The 26277-nt window shown below is 39.8% G+C and overlaps 3 protein-coding genes and 1 long non-coding RNA gene across 5 annotated transcripts; 3 read left to right on the forward strand and 1 right to left on the reverse strand.

Annotated features, from left to right (window-relative positions):
- The first annotated feature begins 221 nt into the window (after positions 1-221).
- atcayb (ATCAY kinesin light chain interacting caytaxin b) lies at positions 222-7455 on the forward strand. Its single transcript, XM_023425400.2, has 12 exons — positions 222-322; positions 1390-1448; positions 1542-1769; positions 2110-2268; positions 3190-3292; positions 3504-3635; positions 3737-3823; positions 4105-4203; positions 4848-4883; positions 4988-5035; positions 5403-5449; positions 6713-7455. Exons 1-11 carry the CDS (start codon positions 246-248, stop codon positions 5440-5442), a joined length of 1068 nt encoding a protein of 355 aa, XP_023281168.1. The 5' UTR covers positions 222-245; the 3' UTR covers positions 5443-5449; positions 6713-7455.
- LOC111669151 (uncharacterized) lies at positions 1477-18678 on the reverse strand. The gene is made up of 7 exons (XR_002761777.2): positions 18578-18678; positions 18165-18335; positions 3728-3873; positions 3559-3614; positions 2078-2310; positions 1889-1944; positions 1477-1756 (listed from the first exon to the last, which is right to left on the reverse strand). It is a non-coding gene; the product is annotated as an uncharacterized LOC111669151 (long non-coding RNA).
- On the forward strand, positions 11222-13921 carry LOC111669148 (nicotinamide riboside kinase 2-like). 2 transcript variants are annotated; one of them, XM_023425401.2, is made up of 8 exons: positions 11222-11397; positions 11500-11590; positions 12368-12416; positions 12654-12831; positions 12938-13009; positions 13106-13212; positions 13404-13489; positions 13610-13921. In XM_023425401.2, exons 1-7 carry the CDS (start codon positions 11372-11374, stop codon positions 13487-13489), a joined length of 609 nt encoding a protein of 202 aa, XP_023281169.1. In that variant the 5' UTR covers positions 11222-11371; the 3' UTR covers positions 13610-13921. The 2 variants fall into 2 exon arrangements, with proteins under 2 accessions (XP_023281169.1, XP_023281170.1); XM_023425402.2 differs by having other exon boundaries at positions 13613-13921.
- A 1637-nt stretch (positions 18679-20315) lies between the features above and the next one.
- loxl5b (lysyl oxidase-like 5b) lies at positions 20316-26046 on the forward strand. The gene is made up of 7 exons (XM_023425399.2): positions 20316-21271; positions 21741-21849; positions 22306-22443; positions 22669-22825; positions 25015-25110; positions 25255-25370; positions 25726-26046. Exons 1-7 carry the CDS (start codon positions 20494-20496, stop codon positions 25730-25732), a joined length of 1401 nt encoding a protein of 466 aa, XP_023281167.1. The 5' UTR covers positions 20316-20493; the 3' UTR covers positions 25733-26046.
- Positions 26047-26277: the final 231 nt, after the last annotated feature.

Raw genomic sequence — 26277 nt, forward strand, 5'->3', positions numbered from 1 at the left:
CCCTCCCCGCCTGGTACACACCCACATGTTTCAAACTCCACACCTTTAGTTTGTAACGCTGGCTAAATTCAGAAAATCCTGATGAAATCATCGGGGTTGCACAAAATGTGTAAAATGGGTGGAGTGTCGCTTTAAGACAACGTTATGCACTGTATGTTTTAACGACTGGTTGTCTACTGAATTGTAACATTATTTCATGTGTCTGTCAACCTCAGTGAGCTGAAGCCTGTCCTCCCTGGCAGAGGATGGGTACAGCAGAGGCCACTTTACGCTTGGAAAGCATGGAGGTAAAGGACGAGTGGCAGGATGAAGACTTCCCCAGGTATTCCTGAGTGTGCTTGTGTGAGAACGAGTGAGAGAGAGAGAGTCTGTGTTTGTGTGCGCACTGCAGTTTGTCCAATTTGCGCAACAAGCTTTGACAAACAAGCCACAGCAATGATGGAAAATCAGTCACACGTGTTTAATGCTGAAGGGCAGCAGGTGTGTTCTTTCCTTGATGTAGTCGTTATGTGTTACGTGAACAAAACGGCAGACGACACAGAGAAAGGAAGAGAGGTCAAACACGTCACAGTGTCCGGCAGTGAAAAAATAGTCATCCGCCTGCGCTCGTTCACCATCAAGAATCATTTCCACAGCAGAGGAAACATGTTTGTGAAAAATGAGCAGATGAAGCAGATTTTTCATAGACATCAAGTTTATTCACAACATATTTACCTACAATATGTCACATCGTAATTGCTTCTATTTTAACTTAATCTTAACCGTGTATTTCTGTTTGTGTATGTATAATAATGAATATAGTTGCAGACTGTTTATATATGAGTCCTATAGAGAAACCCCCCCCCGAATGTCTGTTGGTGCCGTCTTTAACTTACCTCTACAAAGCTACTGACAACATAATAACAGCAATTATCCCAACAGCTCCATCAGCAAGCCCATACTTGTGGGGTTTTAGGGTGTGTTAATGTCTGTGTCTTTGTCTTTGTCTGTGTGTGGGTGTGTTTTTAAGAGTGCTATCTACTAAAATCTAGTCCCCTCGTCGCTCAGCGCTGAGAGTTCAGCTGCCTTATTATACTGTAATGTCAGAGGGGAGTGGTAATTACTGGAACTGTTTCCAAGGACACTCTGTAGTTAAATCACAACAGAGCTTCTCCAAAAACAAAAGACAACGAGCAAAATGCCAGAAATGACTGCTGATACCTTATTTTAGCGTCTTTTATCATGTTAATGCTTATTACTAGACTTTTAAAGATACCAAAACAACCATTAACTTAAGAAGAAACCAATAGACCAAAAAATGGAACTATATATGTAATTTCATTTCTAATTTATACTGTTTCTATTATCATTTTACTTGTACATGTTGTGTATTTATGTTTTCCTCTGCAGGCCACTACCAGAAGATGGAGATGTTGATTCTTCATGTGGCCTCACTGACAACAGGAACAGTAAGTGAAATAAATACACAGCGTTAAATGATAGTTTTTAGTTTTTTTTTTAATGATATACTATATGTAAACTTTCTTGCTCCACTGTTTTAGATCCCCCTACCTCTCTGAATGTGGGAGAGTCAGTAGCCCAGCGTAAACGTCGCACCTTGGTGGCCCCCGACATGAACTTGTCCCTGGATCAGAGCGAGGGGTCGGTTCTCTCTGATGACTTTCTGGAAACGCCCGATGACCTGGACATCAACGTAGACGACATTGAGACCCCAGATGAGACCGACTCACTGGAGTTCATTAACAATGGCAACGAGCTGGAGTGGGAAGGTCAGACAGAGGTCAAATGATATTGAAAAATTTGAGAAGGTTCACATGGTCAGTGCAGAGGAAGTCACAGGATGTGTGTTGGAATTAGTTCAATCATAAAATACCTGCAATGTCCTTACCTTGAATCCTGATTCACATGTCATGTGATGTTGCCTTTTTTCTGTTCAGTCAAAAACTGCTGAAGAGAAGATTTAACTTTTTATCTAAGTTTTTCACAACATTTAATATTTATCCACAATGTTTAATTGATTAAATGCATCTGAAGACAAGTGCAGAGGTACATTAAAAACTGAAACAGAAAATCTGACCAGCAACTCTTTTTGTGTCGTCTTGAATCCAGATGACACTCCGGTGGCCACCGCCAAACGTCTTCCAGGTGAAAGTGAGGAAGAGCGAGACGCATCAGGTCGTCTGTGGCGAACAGTGATCATCGGTGACCAGGAGCAACGGATTGACATGCAGGTCATCAGGCCGTACCTGAGGGTGGTCACACATGGAGGTCAGTCAGCAGCGTCCAGCACAGCGTCTGTAGAGACCAGCACTAACGGGACAGCTTTAGATCAGAGTTATTGATTATTCAGTGTTAAGAATTTTAGTAGAGGAGAATAACATTGCACCAACCAAAGACAACTGTCCAACAGAAAGAGTGTGTGTGTGGATAGGAGTTGTATAGAGACACAAGGTTAGAGTACATCATCATTTATATATAGTTTGTGAATGTGTGTGTACTCTTTACTACTTTACTGCACTTTTCAGATCTAATATTGGGCGGAGGATGTATGAGATTTAATATTAAAGACGCCTACAGTATCTCAGAGCAGCCATTTAATACACCTGAACTGATTGAAACTCATTTTGGTTGCAGGTGAAAAAAGATTAAATCTGAATGAATCCAAATAAGTGATGCACACTGAAGAAATCATAGCTGAAATGTGTGTGCATAGTTATTTCCCATAAGTGTTTTCAACAGCACTTTCATAACGCCCTCAGCATGGAGAAGCCTCTGAAAGAGCATTCACACCATTAAGGGACATTAAGACTCATAAAGGCAAAAAGACAAAGTTAACTGGATTTATACGGCACATTTCATGCTCATTAAAAATACATTTTAGCCTGATGGCATTAAACCCCAACCACCCACTCAGAACACTCACAACACACACAGCTATTTAAATTACTAAAAGACTATACTTATTGACGTAATACAACAGAAAAAAGAACAGCAGTAAGGCTGCCTCTAAACTAATTAATCATAACTGAGCAATGAATTCATAAATACTGCATGCATTGGAAAATATTTTTCGCAGATAGTTGTTTTAAATCTCCGTAGTTTGAGTTTATAATATGCTTGGACGATATCAACGCTGATTTTTAGTGAAATGCCAACAACATACGAGTGTTTGTCTCTGTCCTCTCTCAGGTTATTATGGTGAGGGTTTGAATGCCATCATCGTGTTTGCAGCCTGCTATCTTCCTGACAGCAGCTGTGAGGACTACACGTACATCATGGAGAACCTCTTCCTGTAATACCCATTCTTGTCTCTTAAGATACTTTTTCACAGCAGCATGCTTTACTACGAGCCTCTTCATTTCAGTTGTTCTTCTGACTTTCTTTTTCCACTTTGTAATTCATCAAAGGAAATAATGTCTCTATTGAAGGCGCATGTAAAAGCATCATCCTTTGTGTTGCTTTACAGTGTGAGTCTGATCTGAGTTTGTTTGTTCTGTTGTCAGGTACGTTGTGAGCAGCCTAGAACTTCTGGTGGCAGAGGATTACATGATTGTTTACCTGAACGGTGCAACTCCTCGCAGGAAGATGCCCGGGATCAGCTGGCTGAAAAGATGCTACCAGATGATTGACAGGAAGTAAGATAGACACAATCAGAACAACTCCAAGGGAAATGAGAATATCATCAAGAATGTGAAATTGATGATGTTGTTAACTGACTTCTAAATACCTTGTGCAGACTGAGGAAGAACCTGAAGTGTCTCATCATCGCTCACCCAACGTGGTTCATCCGGACCGTTATAGCCATTTCAAGGCCTTTCATCAGGTGAGGATGTTTACAATCCATCAGTCTCAAAAGCACGTCTCTTAGCAAATCTAACAAGGAAATAGAAGACAGAAGATAAACTGCCAGTCATGTCATAGTGATATGGTTTGTCGTACATTCAAGTGATAACAAAAGACAAAAGTGTAGCCTGTACACGATCGCAGTTCAAGAGCTGTGTTACACGGCCTGGCCCTGATGACACAGACACAGATTTCAGCGTCTGTAGTTGTCAGAAAGGATCATATGCGGCAGTAATCGCATGATGTTCATGTTTTTTGCAGTGTGAAGTTCATGGATAAAATCCGTTACGTTCACACCCTGGGGGAACTCAGCCAGATCATCCCCATGGAGCATGTGCAGATCCCTGAGTGTGTGCTGCAGTAAGTACTCTGAGCCACCAGGGGTCAGTGTTGAGACATGACTCGTGTCTGTCACACGTACTGTATTGTTATGTTTTGCAATAACACCTTGAAAGGACCCTCAGTACAGTGAACAGTGTTTATGGATAATTCATTAGTGTTTATTTTCATGTGTAATTGTTTGCATTTATTTAAATATATAGTTATCATTGTTTATTTCAATGTAATGGTTCAGCTGAAACAGTAGATGATTCACCATGGTGGCAGTGACAAAAAAGTGTTACTCAGCATTAATTTGGCTTTTGTGGCAGACAGCAGGCGTCTGAAGCCTGACACTAAAAGAAACCATGACAGTCATATCCAACATAGCAAACAGTGGAGCAGGATTTCTAGACAGTAAAAGCTCATGTCAGATTTCATATTGATTTTGAAGCAAACTGTAGGTGGCTGTACCTTGGAAATCAATAGCTAAAGCTGAGTGAGACTCATAACCGGAGGCTTTGGGAAGCGCTGCAGTGAATACATTAACAAGGCCACATTATAACAACAGAAATTATATTTGGCTCATCTTCTGCACATGATTTGCATTTCCTCTTTCTACCACTGGTGAGAAATGTGTTGATGTAATGACACATCAGTCAGATTTCTATTCTCCGCTTTTAAAGGTATGATGACGAGAAGCTCAGAGCACAAAGGGAAAGGTGAGCGATAGATTTTCAGATTTTATGTTACAAAAAAGTTTTAATTCATTCGCTTTTTCCTGCAGGTAAGTAGTAGTATTAATATTTGCCTGTCTTACTTACAGACTTGAGCAAGATCAGCAGCAGACCAGCTCAACTGTGCCTAAAGAAAGGTGACCTCATTTTGCAGTACATACAGTCCAATGGCATTTGATTACATAAAACATTGTTCTACAAAACCTGAAATGGAAAATGTTCAGACATCTTTCTTTTATTTAAAACTGGTGATGGCTGCTAGAGGTCTGAAAACATTTAACTTTCACTTATGCACAGTGCAACTTCATCAGTTAAGATTAGCATCAATAATGTGATGTAACTAGCTAAATATCAAATCAGTTACATAACTTGTCTTTAAATTGAGTGTGAGTACTTTCTACAGCCACATAGATAAACTTTGGAAACAGAAAACACAACCTAATATAGGCTAGATGACCAAGAAAAATATTTACTTAAGACTTAAATCTAATCTTTCACTTCCAGGCCAAAGTCAATGATCGCAGAGGTTGGCTGTGACATCTGACATTAAGGTAAGGGTTCTCATTCACTTAAGTGCCTGTTCATCAGCTTCATCCAGGCTGGTTTGTAATGTCAGCCCACTGTAACTAATCTCTGGCATACAGAGAAATGTTCTCTTGTGCGCACACACAAGTTTATGTGCGCAAAAGGGACGCGTTACAGTAAATCACCGAAATGCTGGAGGATGACCTGTCTGGAGTGTTGGGTCAATGTCCAAAGGTCCAAAGGGTCGGTTCTCACTTAAGGGACACCAAGATCCAATTTACAGTAAAACACAGAGTCAGCCAGAAAGAAAAAGAGGATGACTCAGATTTCAAAACTCAAATATTCATACGTAGAGACATAGAGAATATACAGTGAAAAATCAAATCAAATCTATAGCTTCAGTCCAACTCAAAGTGCAGCTCTTTCCATGGGTAGTAAATTGGAGTGCACAGCTTATTCTTCAGTTACAATTAATTATTTTTATATCTGATGATGCAAATTACATCAAAATGTTAGTCCTTGCACATAGATAAATAGTAATTAAGAAGAAGAAACAACCATGTGTTTCCTCCTGGTCTCTGAACTGAGAGCACTGGAAAAATATATTGCTGCAGGATTACAATTAATCATCCAAACAAGTCCAGCTCATTTTCTCTTTTGCCAAGTCATGTTTCAGTTCTTTAAATTCACACCGCATGAACGTCCAAGAAATGTTAACTGATCCTACAACATCATATTCCCTCCATACCCCATGTTACATAAAGCACAGCTGCTCATCTCTTTAAGCCTGTCTACTCAAAACCAATCGATTCTATTTTTAATGGACTGTACCACAGAGGTCTGGCAAATTGATCCGCGCCGCACAGCATGTTCTGAAATCGGGGGTAAAGTACCTGCTGCAGCAGGTCTGGGTGGGTTAGGTTGTGCAGGGTGGGTTATTTTAGAAACTCCCACCCCTCTGCGCTGTCCTGTGCTGCTGACCGTTCCTATCAGTCTCCATATATCAAAGGAGCTATCAGCCAGAGGACTGGCTGACATCCCAGGAATGGACACAGGCAACATCTCCTAACCAAATGCCAGCAGAGGAAGCAGGAGCAAAATAAATAGGCAAACCTGATATGTGTCATGTTGGATTTAGTTTAGATTTAGTGCATGCCAACTGACTCACCCCCAAACCAAAGGATTACATTAGAAATGTTACATTTGTAGAGATGCACAAACATCCATTGATAAAGGATAAAGGTGACAGAGAAAGAAAAACTTTTAAACTTTTTGTATTTGCATTACAGAGTTTTACATGGAAGAACCAATGGGCAACATTCATTCATTACAACGGGAGCCATCACCACTCGCTTGTTGCACAGAATTAAATCTCCTGACTGGATCCATTAGCTGCAAGACAATCATTTCTCAAAAACATTGTTTTCAGCTGCCTGCTTCTAACTAAAAGTTCATTTACACCAAAGCATTACAGGATATAGTTAGATCAAACGTTTCTGCTCCCTGCATGTCAAGTAGAGCTTTGCCTACAGCATGACCAACTATATAAATGAAAATTTATGGACTTGGATGAACTTGACATCTTCCTGACAGAGCTGGGAACGTCATGTAAATACTATATATATTTTTGAGAAAGGCATTTGCACAGATATTTGGGTTTTGATATGAATGGCATGGGTATGGTTTAGTTTAAGGCCGTTTACTGAAAAATAATGTGCAATGATATTGTTCTTAGACCTACAGTAGATGTTACTGATGCAAACGTGTGTTACAGTTTTCAAGTTCTCCAGAGTTTGATAATCAGGTGGCATGCTTGTTTATATCTTTCCTGTTTCTGTTACATGTTTTTGTCAGTTTTTAAGTAATTTGCCATCATGTTTTAAAAGGTACTTTTACAAAACGGGAAGCATACGTTGTTACAAATGAAATGAAATATATTTAAAGAGAGAGTCAAATTAATTGCTATAAGTGTTATTTATGAAAATGTGCCATTTGCTGTTTGTAAAAAAAATAAATAAATGAGTGAACTAAAGCAAGCGTTGTCATGCCATGATTAGTCGCCTCTTGCATCTAGGGTAGCTTTGACCTCTGATATAAATGACTAGCGAGGACGGCCTGGCCCATGTACATTACAGCTTATTTGCTTCTGTTTTACTGCCTCTAGCTCCAGTTTGGTCCAGAGTGTTTTTGACAGTTCATGATGAGTTATTAACGGGCATAATTCTGATTTATGAGCGTGCAAGCCAAGTCAGTTGATGTTCTTTGTGTCACCTGACAGTCCTGTGCTGCTCTTCATAGGGGTCATTTGGACCTAATACTTTTAAAGTGACCATTTATTTTTATATGCAAGGTCACTGTGATCACTAGGTATGACGACAATATGTAACTCATAATAGCCTGTAATGTGACGGCTGTCTGTTAGCCCCAAGGGAGATTTTGACTTATTTCTGCGTATTCCTTGCCATTTTTAATAGGTACTTTTAAGGTACGTTATCCAAAATCAATCAGTCTGACCAATTACTGATTAAGAAATCCGATTACTCATGTATCTTGTGCAATGATAATACCAGCAGTTCTGCAATAACACTGAAATGGAAACGGGTCTGTCTGCTGAACATGAGGTTATAACATAAACAACAGGTTTACGACAGGTTAAAACAACAGGCATGATTACAACGAGAATATTAATGAAATGTTATTGAAGAAATAGTAAGAAATACACATTGAGAAGCTCGCTACGACTGAGTGAGGAAGCACCGAGCGTAGCTTAACATAAAGACTGGAATCAGGGGGGAAGCATCTAGCCTGGTCACCTTTACAGCTGACTGAGTAATGCATGGTTTCATCTGTACACAAACGTGAACATTTTGTGATTATAAGGGTAGTAGCGTAACTCCAAAACTACAAATTTACGTTTTTTACATTCATTTTTGTGTACAGAAGAACTAACCAACTTAGATCGTGGTAGTTAGTGAGCCTTTTGCAGAGAAAGGCTAGCTTTTTCCACTATTTCCATTCTTTATGCTAAGCTAAGCTAAGATAAACTAAGCTCCTGGCCTATATACTCAAGGTTCCCAAAACAGTTCACCAGTTTTTAAAACACATGGAATATAATACAAAAGTGTTCAGGATCATGCTGCCGGTCAAAATGGTTGGCTAGTTTATGGACGACAGTACTTTGAATCGGCTGCTATCAGTTTTGTTTGTCAAGGCTTTGAACGCACCACAAAATCACATCACATGCTTGGTCGGTCCATGTTGGATGATTTACAACTGAAGTGGAAAACCGAAACTTTGAAGAATGTAAGTCACATTATCCTTTAACTGTATGTAAGTCACTGTTGGCTGCTAACTGTGGCAGTTTTTATTAGGTTTATAGATTAACAAGTTCTTCCCAACTTGTTTTAAACTGTTGAATAGTAGGTTAGCATGTTTGGTTCATTTGCTGAAGTTGACGAGCTTCCTAGCCTGTTTTTCCTGTAGCTAAAGATTTAAGGTTTGTGATTCACCTCTGACTAGGAGCAAAGTTTTCAAATGTGTGTTGGGCATTGCTGAGAGTTGGATAATAAAACATAGGAAGCCGGGGTCAACACGATGAATGGGAGCCTAACTGTATTAGTCAAACACCGGCTAAATACACGCTAACGGCACGTTTTACTTTGCTAGCATCTTTGTTAGCGTCATTTCAAACCCAACGCTGCGTTCAGGCAAAACAGACCATAATATGACATGAAATGTTTAAATTTTAAATGGGTGTGATGATTAACCTCGTTAAATACTTCACTTCCTGTTACTAGTAAAGGGGCGAAAATGTGTTAAACTTAATAAAACCTGGCGGCAGTAAATAATCTTAGCAAATTCAGTATTGAATCGTACATTTAGCTGTAACGTTCAAACTAGATTTGTCATTGGGAATATTGTGGGCTACGATTTGTGTTATTGGTATTCAGGAGAGGCTATTTAGTTATTAGGTTATTAAGTGTTCAGGCAGCAATGATTAATGTAAATCGTAAACAAAAATGTGAGTTAAAAAGTAAGTAAAGTTAAAAAAAAAATGATGATAATAATGATACATTTTATTTACATAACACTTGCCAAGTAAGGGCTATCATGTGAGAAAATTCTTGTGATTGATTTGTCATAATTTTATAATTAAGCCTGTAAGATTTGATTTCATGGATAAGTATAGACTGCACTTTAGATCTTCCACAGAAAGGATCGTATTGGTTTATGGCCTGATTTCAGTCTGTCATGTTAGCTAGATCATCACTAAAAATGTCATAGAAAAGTCCTGAAAAATTATATCTAGGAAAAGAGAGGGAACCCTGATACTTAGGCACATACATTAGAGTGGTATTGATCGTATCATCTAAGTCTCTGCAAGTGTATTTCCCAAATATGTTATAATTTTTTATATGTCTGTGTCACAGTGGGTTAACAGATAAACCTTAATAGACTGTATTGGGAATATTAATGTCAAACTCTAAATGTGCCGAAAAATATACATTTATTCATCTAAATACTGGTCAAGTAAAGGTTTGTCTTTCTTGTGGGTCTAAGAAGGAAAAAGTATGTGCACCACATGCTTCACATGGTGGACCACATGGTTTGGTGTCCTATGATATGTCAGAGCATATGTGGGGCAGTTTTGTAATCCCATATTCTTTACCGGTGTATATCATTAACTGTTTACTAACATCAATCTTCTGCAACACATCACAGCTGCCAAACACTATGATATAAGAGAGGAAAAATATATTGTCATCACATGGTGTCAACCAGCATCACGTTTCCATTGAGATTGACTTGGTAGTGAAAGATAAAACCATTTGCTCCGATAGCAGGGACTCAAAGTTCACCTCCTTCACACCTATAGTTACAGAGACAAGAGCGACTGTAGCGGAATTCATTCAAATACTGTAAAATAACATGAACAGAAGATTAGACTCCACACATGAGGAGGTATGTGACAAACTATATTGATAACCAGTTTAAGTTCAAAGAAAAAGACTCCTGCTATCAGACCTATAGACATGACTCGAGACATCGGATCACATGGCTGGTGTCCATGCACTCCAGCTGGTTGCATCAGAAATATGTGTGACGCAGCAGACAGACACACAACAGCCAACTAAATATAGTTCTTCTGGTTTTCACCCACCCGTATTTGTCTAAGCATGGAAAGCTTCCCTCAAAAAACCCAAATAATGATGTTTTTCATTGTGTTGTGATTCAGATGTCTCAGTAACAGGATGTGACTTATATACTTATACAGTTAACAGCCCTGGCCCTGGCCTCCTGGACAAAATCTTTCTTAGGGTAAATGGCATCTGCACATAAATTTTTTTTATTAATATTTGGAGTTTTTGAAATCAAATTTATCTGAAATTAAGAATACATAAAGATTTTACAAGCTCTAAACTATCAGCCTCACCAGTCTGCAGCCTCTCACTGTCCGAGGCACCAAAAGTCTGTCTGGCTCTTGCTCTTTGCAAAGATAATTAATTTTGTGTTTCACAGCTTAGCCACATCACCATTTCTCTATTATCTTCTAAGAACTCTGTTGGGAGTGGGATTTGTCATGCATTTGGTTGGCTAGTGCTCAGTGACTCCTGACAACAGGTGGAAAATTAGGGATCTACTTTCATGCAAATGTGAAGCTCCTGAGTCGCCTTCCTCTCATTGGTGCTGCAGGCTGTAAAGCGACAGCTTACTGGCTGCTTGAGAAAAGGCTGATTGGTTTGAGAAGCTGTGACGCTGCAGCTAAATCCTTTATATGCCTGGCAGGGAGATTGTCTATCAATGAAGTAGTAAAAGGGGGGGACATCTGTGGCAGAGGAGAAGGAAAGGTTTTTAGAGGAAGCCTTTGGTAGACTGTTTGCGTTGGCTGGGTTCCCTTCTTTTATTTACTGAATTCCAAAGGTGACCAATACACAAAAGAGCTGAAAATGAAATTCATCATTGGCATTGGAGGGTAAGTCTCATTTAGTTGATATACCTACTCGTCTGTTGTTGAAGATTAGCAAAAAACCTAGAGTGTAACTCGTGTTTGGTATAAAATTCATCCTAATTTCAGAGTGACCAACGGTGGGAAGACCACTTTGACAAATAGACTACTAAAGACATTACCTAACTGTTGCGTTGTGCATCAGGATGACTTCTTCAAGGTAAGATAAATTTCAGTAACCATTCTTTTGAGCTTTAAGTCACTGTATGTTCACTTTAAAGCTACACCACTACTGTTTTGTTGTATTAATCTTGAGCTAATGAAAGTATTATTTTTGATATATTTCATTTGCTATGTAAAAATTGGCCTTGGACATTTTGTGCTCAGTAATAATCCACCAGTTTGACCTGCAGATGTCCTGTCATCGCAGTAGCCTAGTAATACATGTGGCTGATTGTCTCCTGGACAGCCAATGAAAGGGCTAAGCGTCCCCACTTAAAGTGAGACTTAGTCCAATCATGTTGCAAATTTTGCCACCAACCTTTTGCATGACCATTAACCTCTGGCTTAAATACCTCTATAGCGAAGCAACAAGGATGTTAACTAGGGCTACGTAATTGGAAAAAAAATTTAAACCGCGATTTCTGAATCGCAAGCAGATTTTTAAATTTTTTTTTTTAATTTATTTATTTTTTTTTTTGGATGCAGTTATCGATGTAGTTACATCTCTGGGAAAATCTTTCCACTTTCTCAAAGCGAAGCAGCAGCGAAGATTACTGCCCTCCTGTAAAGTTTTAAAATACATTAGTGTGTCTTAAGGTATTGCAACCGAAATTTCGTAAGCGCAATATTGGAAAAAAAAATTCAACCGCACCAAAAAATGTCACCGTGCGCTACTTTTGGTGGAGACGAGTCCTTGACTTGTCCTGTCCAGGTGTGATCAGCTCCGACTGATTACTAGGTTGCAGCAATGTTTTATTGGTGACTGTTATTTCAGAAACCCGATCAAATAGAAGTCGGGGAGGACGGCTTTAGACAGTGGGATGGTAAGAATGGATTTCGCATAGGAAAACCATGCAGTAACGTACTTTTTCTTTCCTGCACATTTCTTTAGTTTGATAACAAATCAATCCTAAACTTTGTGATAATTTGTCATCTATTCTGTGAATGCTACAGACATTCACTAACCGTGACTAATGTGTGTTAAAGCACATTGGTGAGGAGTGTTGGTTGTATGTGTGGTGAAACCCGCTTTTCTCTCTTCTCTCCTTGTTCTGTATCAGTGATCGCTGCCCTGGACATGGAGGCTATGATCAACACTGTGAAAGGCTGGCAGGAGAACCCGGTCAAGTTTGCCCGCTCACACGGTGTCAGCCTGTCACCTGAAGCCGAGGAATCCGACTCAGAGGAGAAAGGGATCCATTTTCTCATCATTGAGGGGTTCCTCATCTACAACTACAAGTGGGTTACGTGTATCATTCCCATTTTTCAACGCAAGTTCTAAAATTTAACCTACAGGCCTCTTGACCTCCAAAACTTTTCACTAATCTGAGCTCCTTGTCTGCAGGCCCCTCATTGACGTCTATGACAAATGTTTCTACATTTCCATTCCTTATGAGGAGTGCAAAAAGAGGAGAAGGTAACTAGCTGTTGGACTGACTTTGACTTATACCACAAAAGTGTTAGGCACTGTATTACAGGCTATAATATGACATGATTGATTATGTTTCCACAGCACAAGGACATACACAGTCCCTGACCCCCCTGACCTGTTCGATGGCCACGTCTGGCCCATGTACTTGAAACACAGGAAAGAGATGGAGAACAACTGCGACAGAATAGGTTTGTTAAGCTGATTCTTCACCTCAAGAACTAAATATCACTGTCTCCATTAATGCATCTCCATATCCAAATCCTTAATGTCAAAATAAAAGCAAAATATCCCTTACAAAATTCACACTTATAGATTCAACTGCTAACTTCTGCCTATAAGTGACTGTCATTCATTTCTGATTGGTCTTTTTTCTGGACAGAGTATCTTGATGGAATGACATCAAAGGAAGCGATTTACAACAATGTGTTTGAAAGTGTTCAGAACTCCCTGCTCAATAACTTATAGGTAAGTGGAAAACTGAAATGAATTAGCTGTGACAGATCATAGTAGTAATCTGTCACAGCAGTAACTCTTTCATTCAGTGTGAGTAACTTCTCTCCTTTCTCTCTCTCTCTCTCTCTGCAGCAGGACGGGGACAACAGCGGATTTGTGTATAGACTTGTAAATATAATTTTTGAGTAAATGTGTAACACCAGCTCTGTACTTCTGGCCTGATTTGTAAATAGTTAATCATGTAACTTATTAAGAACTAATGGCAGAAGTGTTGTGTTTTGTATAATCCTGTGTAACTTTTTCTAAAAGATAAGCCACCTCTGGACTACCCAGTGTGTAACATCAGGGACGGATCTAAACTCTGATCTTGTTATACTGTATGTCAAAATGAAATGCCCATTGGGAGGATTTCTGTTTCGCAACTTAAAGAAATGGCTGAATCCACCTTATGGTTCCTGTTTTTCTTCCTAACTCACACTCACTCATGTTCTTCCCATAGAGGTCCTGTTCACAATCACAAACCTCACGTTTTACAGCACAGACATTTATCTACAACTGGGGATGACTGATAACACCCTGAGGCCCTTGAATGAGCGTCTTTATCACTAAGTTTAGATTTAAAGCTGCAGTAAAAGCAAACTGTGATGAGAGGAAAAGATTTCTCCTGAAAGACAATACATGAACTATTGCAGTTTGCAGGAAGGAAAAAAAATCACAACTAGAAGTGAGACAATTGGACTGCCACTCAAATATCAGTTTAAACATACACAAATATGAAAATGACATTTGAGCATCTAAAACTATGAAGAAAAAGACAATAAACAGCATTTTTTGGTATTGCGTATCAAGACATCCCGAGGAAGTCAAGTGTGCTAAACACAGACCAAATTAATTAAGGGGGCTTTATTTATAATCAAGCACTTCACTGACTTGGATTTTTTTCATGCCACACCCTGCGCACAGACCACAACATTTTTCTCTCTTTAACACTGCATCTATGACTTTGATAAGGATTATTGTTAGTTTTTAATATATATGTATTTGTTAAGGAATTATTGACCTAAAATTTTCCGCAGTTTTGCGTGTTGGTGTACGTTTGAATGTTCTATGATTGAAATGTATAACATCTACTGTTTAGAAGTACACATGCTAAATGCGGGCACCACAGCCTAACTCTGAGTTTAGTCATAAATCAGCTAAAAGAAACACAATGTGCATAATGAAAATAATAGATTTCCTTAAACTATATTCACTTTTCACTTCACCAACACCCAGCCACAGGCAACACTGGTGGCATGCTCAAGGTCGGAGTCATGCTGACACTAAGGGCTTGAACCTTAGTTGTTTCGAAGAAGACTTAATTCACTTTTCCTGCTCTGCTTACAACACACCCATTAACTTTAGATATACCCTTTTCCTGCTATTGCTTAATCAGTGTTGGAGTCTCTAAAGTAAGTAACTGTAAAGTAGTAACTTAAAATGTACTTGTCCCCTGTGACTGAAATACTATTATACATATATATATATATATATATATATATAGGTGGCGCTCTATTTAACTACTTTATAAACAATTAAGTAATTTAGTTAAGATAAATCTGAAGGGTTGTGAGATGATGAATGGGAGAGAAGAAAAAGTTCTGCTGCACAAATTTGTTTCATTTTTTGGACTTCTGTCTAATCTTTACATATTTTTGTTACTATGGGACAGTTTTACTTGTTTGTCAAACAGATTTAAACAAAACCAGCTGAGAGGTTGCGAGGGGATATGTCTCTCTGGTGGAAATGTTAAAAACTCAGATATCAAAAAATGTTTGTGCAAAAACATGTTGCATTTCATAAGCTGATCATAGCTGATCGTTTTTACTCTGAAGAGTAAATATATCTGTCAGATAAAAACAGACATGGTGCAGGAGTATGGTACTTCCCTCTGAAATGTATCTCAAAATTGTGCCACAGCAGCCGAGCAAAAGTACGTAGTCACTGAGCTTAATCAAGACATGGAGCGATGGGTTACCACCTCTCCAAAAGATCAAAAGTCCTTTAGTCGCCCACTCTGCTCTACACTCAACCAACACTATCCACACATAAATGAGGGAAACATAGAGCCATAATTTTTCACTTTTATTGATATTTCCAGATCAAAAACTCAGTGATTGATGTGGTAACCTTGAAGGTTGCATTTCCTGCCTGCAGCTGACAACACAGCATGACTGTTGCACCATAAAACAAATGACCTGTGTCGGACCGGCACTGATGACTAAGAAATCAAAGGATTTATATTCTGAGCACAAAGAATCAAGGGTATGCCGCCTTTTGATAACTCTTAAGTATCATATATCATTATCTGAATCTCTGCTTCTTCTGGTCACAGAAAACCTCACACTGTAAATTACTCTGAGACGAGACTGGCCAGCTCTGTCCCGGGACCTGGCAAAGCTACACAGGGTGTGTTCGGAGGGAGTCGGGGTCTTGTGATGCGTTTCTGGGAGTCTTGACATGCCAACATTTGGCCTGGAGCACAGGGTAAAGGGTCTGCCAGTTTATATTTAGGCTAAGTGCCTGGGGTGTCAGGGGAGTATATTTGACGGGTGCACACACCCACTCGATGCTCCACAGTCTGGTCTGAGTCAGGGGCCAGTCCCCACACGCCACCGCCGGGCACGTAAGGTGAGAACCTTTTGGGGTGGCATGTTCTCCCACGTCACCCGCCACCATGGCAACCCCCAAAACTAAAGCTGGGGTGTCCATATTTGGGTGGAGAGGCAGGGACACAGGAGACGAGGGGCATGTGAACAGTTGTGGTTATGCCACAGGAATATTTATGGCCACCTCACTGAGACACAACTATGTGAATAAGTGAACTCATTCTTGTGCAACACTTGAAGTCCCCCAATTGAACATTTATGAGCAGTAAATAAACATTTAATAAACTGTTTATAACAAACTATAATGTAGATGTTGCTGTTAGGACATTTGAAGTGTTTATTAGTGTTCCCCTTTGATTTGATATTGTTACACCAGTGTTTCACTGTAAACATTTATTATCTTTTTACAGCAGCCTTCACTCGTGAGTGTCCACAGGGGGCATTATAGTTTGTAACCACATTATAGTATGTTATAGACCATTTATTATATATTTATGTACTGTATGATAAATGGTAAGACTTGTGTTGCCCCTCTGTAAAACTGAACATTTTGGCCTTATGTGTCTCATTGCTTCAGTGTTAAAAGGTCAGGAGGAGGCTGATTAGGTAACTGGCACATGATTGGCTTGTAATGACCTAAAAACCTATAACAGAAGAATAAATTACATCTGGTGCTAATCTTTTCTTGTAAATTTCACCTCCACCCTCCTCATCCGAGGACGAATAAATGTATCCTTTATTACAAACTACTGTTTTAAAAAAGATCTTTTCCTCTCTAATGTCTAATCCTATAGACAAAATTAAAATTGATAAAAATGTTGTGCTTCAGTGGTAATGAAGAAACAGGGACAGCGTCCACCAAAATACACAGGGTCAATAAAGTTTGTCTATTCTAGCAGCATATGTCGCATAAGTACAGTCTCTATGTCCAGTCCAGCTTTAATATCACTTTCTTTTAGCCACACAGGGCAGTGCCAAAATATGTGACGCAACGATTCACAAAATGTGCACTATGGTGCTAATTCTGTTTACCAGTAGAAGTTCACAGCACTGACTGAGGAGCAGACACAATGTTTAACTAAGAGGCTAAATATCATATTTAACATACATTAGGAAATTATAACCACGCTAAACAACGATAGCTACATTAAATCACTTTGTTAGACATGGCATTAATGAAAATGAACCTTAATTAAATCTAAATTAATTTGCCTAAATTAATCCCTAGATTAATCTTGCTCTGATGTTAATTGATTTTTGTGGTGCCCGCTAAGCAGATACAGTAAGTACAGTATATAATTTATATGTCCTATGATATATGTAATATACTTAGAGTGGCAAAAGTAAAATGACTCAGAATGGCCCATTTCAGAATATTACATTATTATTATTATTATTATTATTATTATTATTATTGTTATTATTATTAATGTAGGTATCACTATAATGTTGCAGCTTGGGAAGGTGGAACTGATTTTAACTACTTAACTGCTGGATAGTTTAACATACTCAAGTAAGTACCTCAAAAGTGTTTTTAACACACTCTTGTCACAGAGCTTCAGGCCGAGACAATCTCTCATTCTTAGATTTGACAGTATTCATGTTAAAGTTTAAGTCAAGGGGCGAATGAATCCTTTTAAGAAAGCTTCAGTCGATCACATATTAAGTGTTCTCACCACTAATTTGCCTCGTGTAGCTCAGTGAAAACGTGTAGATAGATACAGAGACATGTTGCTCAAAGCTGAAATGCGAGGAGAGCTGTGCAGGCTGACATTGGCAAAGGTTAATCAACGATAAGCAAACACGTGTCACACGAAACCTGATGATCTGCAGCCCTGCAGCTGTCAAACGACCTGCAATTCATCATTCATCAGACATTTCTATTTTAATTCAGGTTACATTGCAAAATCAACTCACTTTTATTTAAGAATTCACAATTTTTGCTTTCAGGAGGAACTAAATATCCACATGATTTGGAGATTTACCCACAACAGAGGTCATTCATTTTCATTGTTCAAACATTTTTTTCAGCATCTCACCTGTATATGTCTCCCCATGATCTGTGGTAAACCTTCTGGATCTATCATTTTACTCCTCAGACTGGCAGTGTGAGGCACAGGTATATTCCTTGTAGGGGAAGCTTTCTTGTGGTAAAACCATTTTAAGACCATCATCTTCTTTAAATCTCACAAGAAGCAAAGCCTGGATACCTAGATTCACGGGATAAGATATATTCAAAGCGTAAATGAATTAGTCTTTCACACAGGGAAAGATCTGCTGCTGCTTCTGCTGCTGCTGTAGGTGTACCATGAAAACAACCAGAAACGGTTTATTTTATTTCCAAGCACAATTAATTTACAGTAAAGATTAGTTTTTGTGGCAACACTTGTTGTGATTTGTTTACTTTCACGTCAGACACACAAGAAAGACTCAATTCAACATAAATACTTACTGGCTAAATATTGTGGGTTACATGTCCTGCTCGGGAGGTCTTGTGCCAAACCAGTGCCGAGGATCTGTGGCTCTTATAAATCTGGTCTGGAGCAGGGAGCAGAGAGGAGGGTGGAGCTGGACTTTGGACCAGGGGTAGGGTTCTTTAGCTAAGAATAGAAAAGCACACAGGCTCGCCATCATGATGCCCTATTTGGCAGAGGAAACACACACTGCGATACTTCATCTGAGAGGTAACGAATACAGAGCTCTGCTCGAGTCCTCTGCCAGACAGGGTGTGTGTCTTATCCTATTTGTGACCCATATTAAGCAGCCTAACCGGTCCCTGACCTGAAGAAAGATCAGGGTCACTTTAATAATCTTTAGTCTTCAATTAATATTTATGTTTAAACCCGAGCCACAGGCTGCACATGTTCACTATCTGTACTTTATGATGAATTAGTTCTCTTTTCTTTCTATGTTTTAATGCTGTATGTAAAGCACTTTCAGTTGTCTGTGTGTATGATAGTGCTGTACAATGTTTCACCTTTACTTATTAGTGTTTCCATTTATACCTATATTCTACATTTCAGACACTGTACTTTTTACTCCACTACATATTTTTGCCAGTTACAGCTGCTTGTTACTTTTACAGGGCTCAAAATCTTCTTCTTATCAAGTCATGTTTGTGTGTAATTGACTCTTTAAAGTTTTATTTTCTTGTTTTTAGAGATAAACTGTTTTCAGTGCATATCCCTCAAGTTTTTTCATAGGTTCTGGTGCAACAACCTGCTTCCGTTTTCTTTTTTCTTGTTTCAAACTACAAACACACTGAAGCGTGAAAGTGACGTAAAAAAAGGAAAAATTTGAATATGTCAATGTACAACACTGACAGAGTTTGTCTTAGGAAAAAATGTTTCTAGGATTGACTTTTTGTATGGAAACGTCTCTATCAGACTGTGGGTTATTCTGATTAAACTGCCCAACAGGATCAAATAGTTAACATAGTTCAACCGACTACAACAGTATTTGTATGATTGGTTTGTTATTACTGAGGCATTAATGTGTAAGTAGCAATGAATGCCTCAGTAATAACAAACTAATAAAATAAGATGAATAACACAACCCAATCATTTTTTCTATAATGAGTACTCTCACTCTTTCACTGGACCTCTATTCTCAGGAGTGATGGCAGCTGATAAAAGGCTCCACAGTCTCTGCAGGTGGCACACAGTGTAGACGCAGGCTGCCCCCTGGTGGTGGATGTTCAGTCCTGCATGTAGAGATCTTAAGAGTTGCTGCAGATGGTTAAAAACTACGAGCACATATTTCACGTGTTTATTGATCTTGATAAACTGAGCGCGTGAGGCCTTTGAATAACACGGAATTTAACTAATGGCAGTTTAATACAGCTACAATTCTCATTAACGTGTATTCTTCTGTTCTTCATATTCTCAGTGAAAGACTGATATGAAAGAGAAATTAAAAGCTTTGCTCAACAGATAACCTTTGTTTCCTCTGCGCTGGTCGGACTGGTCTTTTACAATCACCAGATTGAACGGTAACATTGAGATGACTTCAGTTGACACCCGTGCGTAAAGTTTACTCAGCAAACCTCCTGTGCAAGTCTTGTGTAACAAGACCAAACCCCGGGAAGGGATGGGTTAAATTTTCTTGCTAGAAACTTTGACTTTGCGTAAGTAACTGGCCTGAATTCGATAAATGAGCAAAAAAAAAAGGCTCCAGCCCTCCTCTCCTGTCCTCTCCTCTCCTCTCCTCTCCTCTGTCAGTCCTGAGAACTGATATGTTGTTCTGTTGACGACCTGGAACTGAGAGCGCGCTGCTTTGCATCCACTTCACACAGAGAAACATCTGCGCGCAGTACATTTCATAAATTGACTTTCTGGAGGGATCTGACTTTTATTTAGTTTTTCTACCATGGCAAAATGGTCACTTTTATTTTTATACTTTTTTCAAGGACTACTTCCCCTCATCATCTTTGGGCAGCAGCAGCGCACAGCTGGCTCCTGGCGGAACCGGATTCAGTGGCAAAACAATGGACAGGTTTACAGTTTAATGAGCACTGGGTCGGAGTACCAGGCTCCGGTTCGGTCCAGGAGCCACTCGAGGGTTTTTGTGAGCAGGAGGGACGGCACCCGGAGCCAAGTGCCGGGAGCGCACAGAGGAGCCACGCTTGTAAGATCCGGACAGGGTGAGTCCAGACAGTTCAGGACTGATCACGGTGCAGAGCCGGGTTTTTTTACACCTGGACACGATGGTAGACAGTTTGTGCCTGTTAATGCTCGAGCGTCAGGGGCCAGACAGCAGCCTGAGCGCCCTCATGGAACAGGAGCTATGGGTTATCCAGGAGGAGGAGAGCCGGGGCCAGGTGCGCAATACCAACAGTTACGCGCGGTGCCCCAGGCACAAGTGTCTGTCTCCAGGCAACCCGCGCAGACAGATCACTCCATCCCAGCATATCCCTCAACTCTGGAAAGAGAAACCGAATCCCCCGCTTCCTTCCCTGCTCTCACCGAGGATGCTTTAAACGAGGCAACCAGAAATGGAGAGGACATGGTTAACGACGACCCGCGAAACCCGTCAAAAAACCACAGGAATTCTGTTTTCTACAACATGTATCCCACGAGAGGGAGGTCAGGGGCCCGCACGCGGCGCCCGCCTGACACAGGATATGGAACAAGATATTTCCAAAATGGTAAGTCAAGTATCCCGATCACATGGAATGAGTTTAGCCTTGTTAAGTAGCATGGATTGAAATGATCTTAGACTAACATGATGGTCCAGTGGCTGCATCAATTAGGATAAAACCTCCTCAGTCTGAATCATCATCCATTGCATTAAAATTACATTTGAAATCAGATGGCTTTATGAACATTTTTGAAGACGGATTGCACAGCCACATGTCTCACTCACTAAGAGAAAAGGGATGAATGGCAAGAAGGGGAAAAAAATGTGGATTTGGGTAATTTGGACTGTGGATCCAAGACTGACAGCACAGGAATGTAAAATGTTGAATTATGCCAACAAACACAAACAGCTGCTCTCATTTTCAGCCTGGACACTGTCTAATTCACTGGATTGTTCTCAGCATGAAAAAAATGGCAACATTAAGATTTCAGAATTACAGGGAAAAAAACTTGGATTGTCCCTTTAATTTCCTCCAGGACTGCCAGACCTTGTGCCAGACCCATATGCCATCCAAGCAGGTGCTTATGTCCAGCGCATGCAGATGTATGCGCTCCGCTGTGCAGCTGAGGAGAACTGTCTGGCCAGGTAATCTGTGGTGCCAAAAGTGATTCACCTCTTCAGCATGCACATAGCAGCACGTAGACACTGAGGCAGACACACACACCTACGTTACATGCACTCACAGACATGTATTTCCTTTGTTTTTACTGCTTGTTGAAGGTTAATTTCACTCGTCTGAAGACAGTCTGGTTGTTTTAGGACAGTTTTCATTAATCTCAGTACAGCTTTGAATGTGTCAGGATAACTGTTGTGTTGATAGAGTTACTAAAAAAAATGTTTGATCTTATTATGGAGCAATGATTCTCCAACATGATGTCCTGCCAAGACATAAATGTTCTGGGTTGGTTTTCCCAAAAGCATTAAGTACAATGGAACAAACCCTCTGCGCTCCGTTACTCTTAAGAAAACTAGGCCCTGGGAGCTCAGCCAGTAACACTTTCCAACGCAGCTTATGCCCATTTCCCCTGTGATCCATCCAAGGTCAGCTTATGGACCCGCTGTGCGAGACATCGACTTCAGAGTCCTCCTAAGGTTCCCCCAGAAAGTAAAGAACCAAGGCACCACCGACTTCCTCCCTGTCAAGCCGAGATATCAGTGGGACTGGCACAGCTGTCACCAGTGAGTTTACACAGCCTGACATGAAATCAAATGACCTCACATCATTCAAAATGTTGTGATTAGCACGGCTCCATTCAGATCTGATATAACAGGCCAGAAAAACACCACACCCTCAAAATTCAGTTAAAGACAATAAAGTTGTGGCCTAAAAGGAATTCCTGAGCCCTGCCTCAAGGAAAGAAAAAAAAGTTATTCTGTTCTATTCAATCTACTCTACACCCTCAGGCACTACCACAGCATGGACGCCTTCAGTAACTACGACCTGCTGGACGTCGTCACTGGACGTAAAGTTGCAGAGGGACACAAGGCCAGTTTCTGCCTTGAGGACACAGGCTGTGACCCCGGATTCAGGCGTCGCTATGCCTGCACATCCCATACACAGGTAACATACAGTTATATGTGCGTAAGGTGAATGTCAAATCAGCTAGCTTCTGTCTCTGAGATCAAGGTCCGGTTTTGCATGAGAGGCCTGTGCACAGCTGAGGAAACAAATACAGCCGACACAGTCATTCACACAAAAGCACACACAGCACACACATGTTTAAAATGACACCGTGGGATTAAACATTCACCGTTCATTTAGTTTCAGTGGTTTCATTTATTCCATTTTACACGGTTCTTCACGTCACTTCCCGCTGATTCACGGCCGTCACACAACGGAATCAAAAAACAGTTCAGTCACTCAGCAGCTCTTCAATTCAGTAGGCAATGCTCTTACCAACGTATAAGGTGCGGGAAAATGCCAGGTGGGGGCAGAGTCTACTTTGAATTACAAAAAAGAAATCCCACATCCTCTTTGATTTTACAAGGTTTCTATTGACTTTAATGGAAGTGGCCTTTTTTGTCAGAATTAATAGTGTTTTCTCACCTTATAAGTGGCTGTATATCCAGGTTCCAGGTGACCACCCATATCTGGAGTTAGTCAGTCTTGAGGTCTGGTCCAGTGAACAGCAGCTTTAAATCTGAGGAGGAACATTCTTAAGTACTATTCAAGTAGTTTGGGGATTTGTGAGGCACAAGACCTCGACAGCAGAGGCCTGAGGTATCCTGACTTTCAGACACTAGTGTGGGTCAAGTCCCAAAAACACTGGATCCTACACTTTCTATACCCTCTTTTCTTGGAAAATACTCACATATTATTTTGATTTACACTCTCAGGTTTCTTTTATGTCTGAAGTCTCCAAGCCTGAAATGAGATTACTCAAGTGAGTGGAGTTCTCTGACTTGACAAAGCTCCTCCAGGGCCACAGAGGACATTATACAGCTGTGCTCACAGCCGTGTAAAACCATTGGAGAGCCTGTTTAAAAAGCAAATTAAAAATCTACAAGTAAGTCAGGCTAGAAAAATATAATAACTATTTAAGACTTGTTCAGTGAGTTATAGATTTAGTCTCTAAACAGAAGTCATTTTGAATTATTTTGTGTGATAAGCAGTGAAAGGACAACAAGCACAGGTTTACTTTTCAAAAAAAGACTTTATTTACTATTTATTTTATCACCCAAAAATGTGTCACAAATATAAATGAATTAAAATAAGCAAATTTGGTAAATAACTGGGCTCTTAAAAGAGGTCGACAAAACAGAGATCTACTCAAAAAAGCCTGTGAACAAACAAGGACCTTAACTCGACTAACTGACCCAACAAAGGGAGACACATGCAGTATTCTGGATGATCAGCCTATTTGAAACAAAAAGGGGAAAACAACACAGATAATAACTAAAACTCAATCCAAATAAACAACATTCCCCCCATGCTGATACAGCCTTTGGTCTGGTCCATTTCTCTCGCCTCTGTGTTTAAACCCTCAGACACCTTCTTCTGGCCAAACCGGGGAGGAGAACTGACAAAATTGTAAACCAAATAAACTGTGATTGTGTTTTATGAAACTTAAGTGACTGCAAAGAAAACGGACAAAGATTGTGGTAATATTGTGGGAGAGTAGGTGAAACCATAAACCTGTCTTTGGATTTCTGTGTTGGGTGCGGTGAGACTGGATGAAAATGATCATGTTTCTACTTTAATTGTGTGGCTATGGATACGGCCGTCACACTCTCTCTGTTATGTGAGAAAACTGATGAAAAAATCGTGAAAAAAATCGAAATCCAAACAATAAAGGCTGTGTTTAATTGAGACTTGTGAGATATTGGACCAAAAATACTTTTATTTTATCACATTAAGAAAGTAAAGACACCATTTAATGGGACAGAGAATAGGTTGCAAGACAGAGCTGCACAGTTTCAGGGTTTTTTTTTTTTTTTTTGCAAATCCTCCAGCTCCACTTCTGAGAAATGTTTTTCTAACTAAAACTCAGATGTATGCCAATGAAAAAAAAACATCCTGAAGACATGGGAATATTTATTATATCTGTTGTCTGGGCTCTGTGATTCTGGCTTTGCGCTCCTTAGTCCTGGTTTCTTGTAACAACTTTGCTTCCAAGAGCTGTTTGTATAATTTAAACTCAAATCTGCTTCATTTGCAGCTCTTGTTGGAAAATAGTAGTCAAAGACTAAAGAGCCCGAGGCAAAGCTTTAAACCACACTGAGGGGGGGGGGGTTGGGTTGTGTTTTCAGGGACTGAGCCCAGGATGCCACGACATCTATGCTGCCAACATCGACTGTCAGTGGATCGACATCACTGATGTACCTCCAGGAAACTATATCTTGAAGGTAAAAAATATGTGGGGTGAACTTTATATCAACTGTTCGGCTGCATAATTTCACCTGTCCATGAGTTTGATTTCACAGAGTGCAGATTGATTTCATTTACATTGCCTGCAGAGCTGCTCCAAGTCTTATTTATGATTTCTTCAGGTTACTGTCAATCCCAATTTCCACGTTCCGGAGTCGGACATGACCAACAACATCGTGAGATGTGATATCACTTACACAGGAATTTATGTTCAGACGCGCAACTGTCGAGTAACAAGGTAATGTAAGAGTTTCTGTTGAACATGATCCCTGCATATGCTTTATTTTCATTTTTAACATTTTAATTACCTGTTAAAACAAGCTTATGATTAAAAGAAAACCATGACTTCAGCTTTATAAACCATTATAACCCATTGGTTTAGCTGAAAAATGCGTTTTCACACAGCTGAAAACCGGACTGTTTTTCTTAGTTCATGAGAAGTAGATAGTGTAGAGCTAAATGGATAGAGACAGAGAAACTAAACATATAAAAAAAGGGGGGGGGCAGTCTGATAGCAGTTGTAAAATGCTGTGTTGGGCATTGTGTGTGTACTTGTTGGATGTCTGCATTTTCACGTCTCTTTCTATTTTCAGGGCTTGAAATCTTCGTTTCCTGTCCCATCTGCAGGAGTTTGGCAGCAACCATCTCACTCTGTGCTTGTAAAACAACATCAACACTCTGAGTTACAGGAAGTGCAACTGGTAAAGTGATTAATACAGCTGTAATTCTGCATTACAACCCTGCCATAGAGTCCTGTGTTGCGTTTATCGCTTTTAAATGCAAAAGTTTACATCAATTTTGTAAATGAAACCAGTGAGATCGCCAGTTTTACTTGACTATGTATTTCTACTTATGTGCCATGATTCATTACAATTTTTTTTTGCCTAAACAAATACAAGTACTGTGTTCTTATAGTTCATTTCTTGAATGCTGGTTTATTGCTTGAAATGTGTTTTTTGTTGCCTTTTGTCTTTGTCTTGTTTTTCTGCTTGGTGTTATTGCAACATGCACATCGTTAGTTGTTACAGGTTTATTTAAAGGGTAAGATATTCTATATTTTTATTATTTGCAACAAATCTCATGAAAAGACCAAAAGCAACATTACATTCACTCATCTCTCATAACTATCGGACCTCTCTACCCAG

The sequence above is a fragment of the Seriola lalandi genome, unplaced genomic scaffold (genome assembly GCF_002814215.2).
Source record: "Seriola lalandi dorsalis isolate HSWRI2012SDOR001 ecotype SW California unplaced genomic scaffold, Sedor1 jcf7180002054777, whole genome shotgun sequence".
Lineage (NCBI taxonomy): Eukaryota > Metazoa > Chordata > Actinopteri > Carangiformes > Carangidae > Seriola > Seriola lalandi.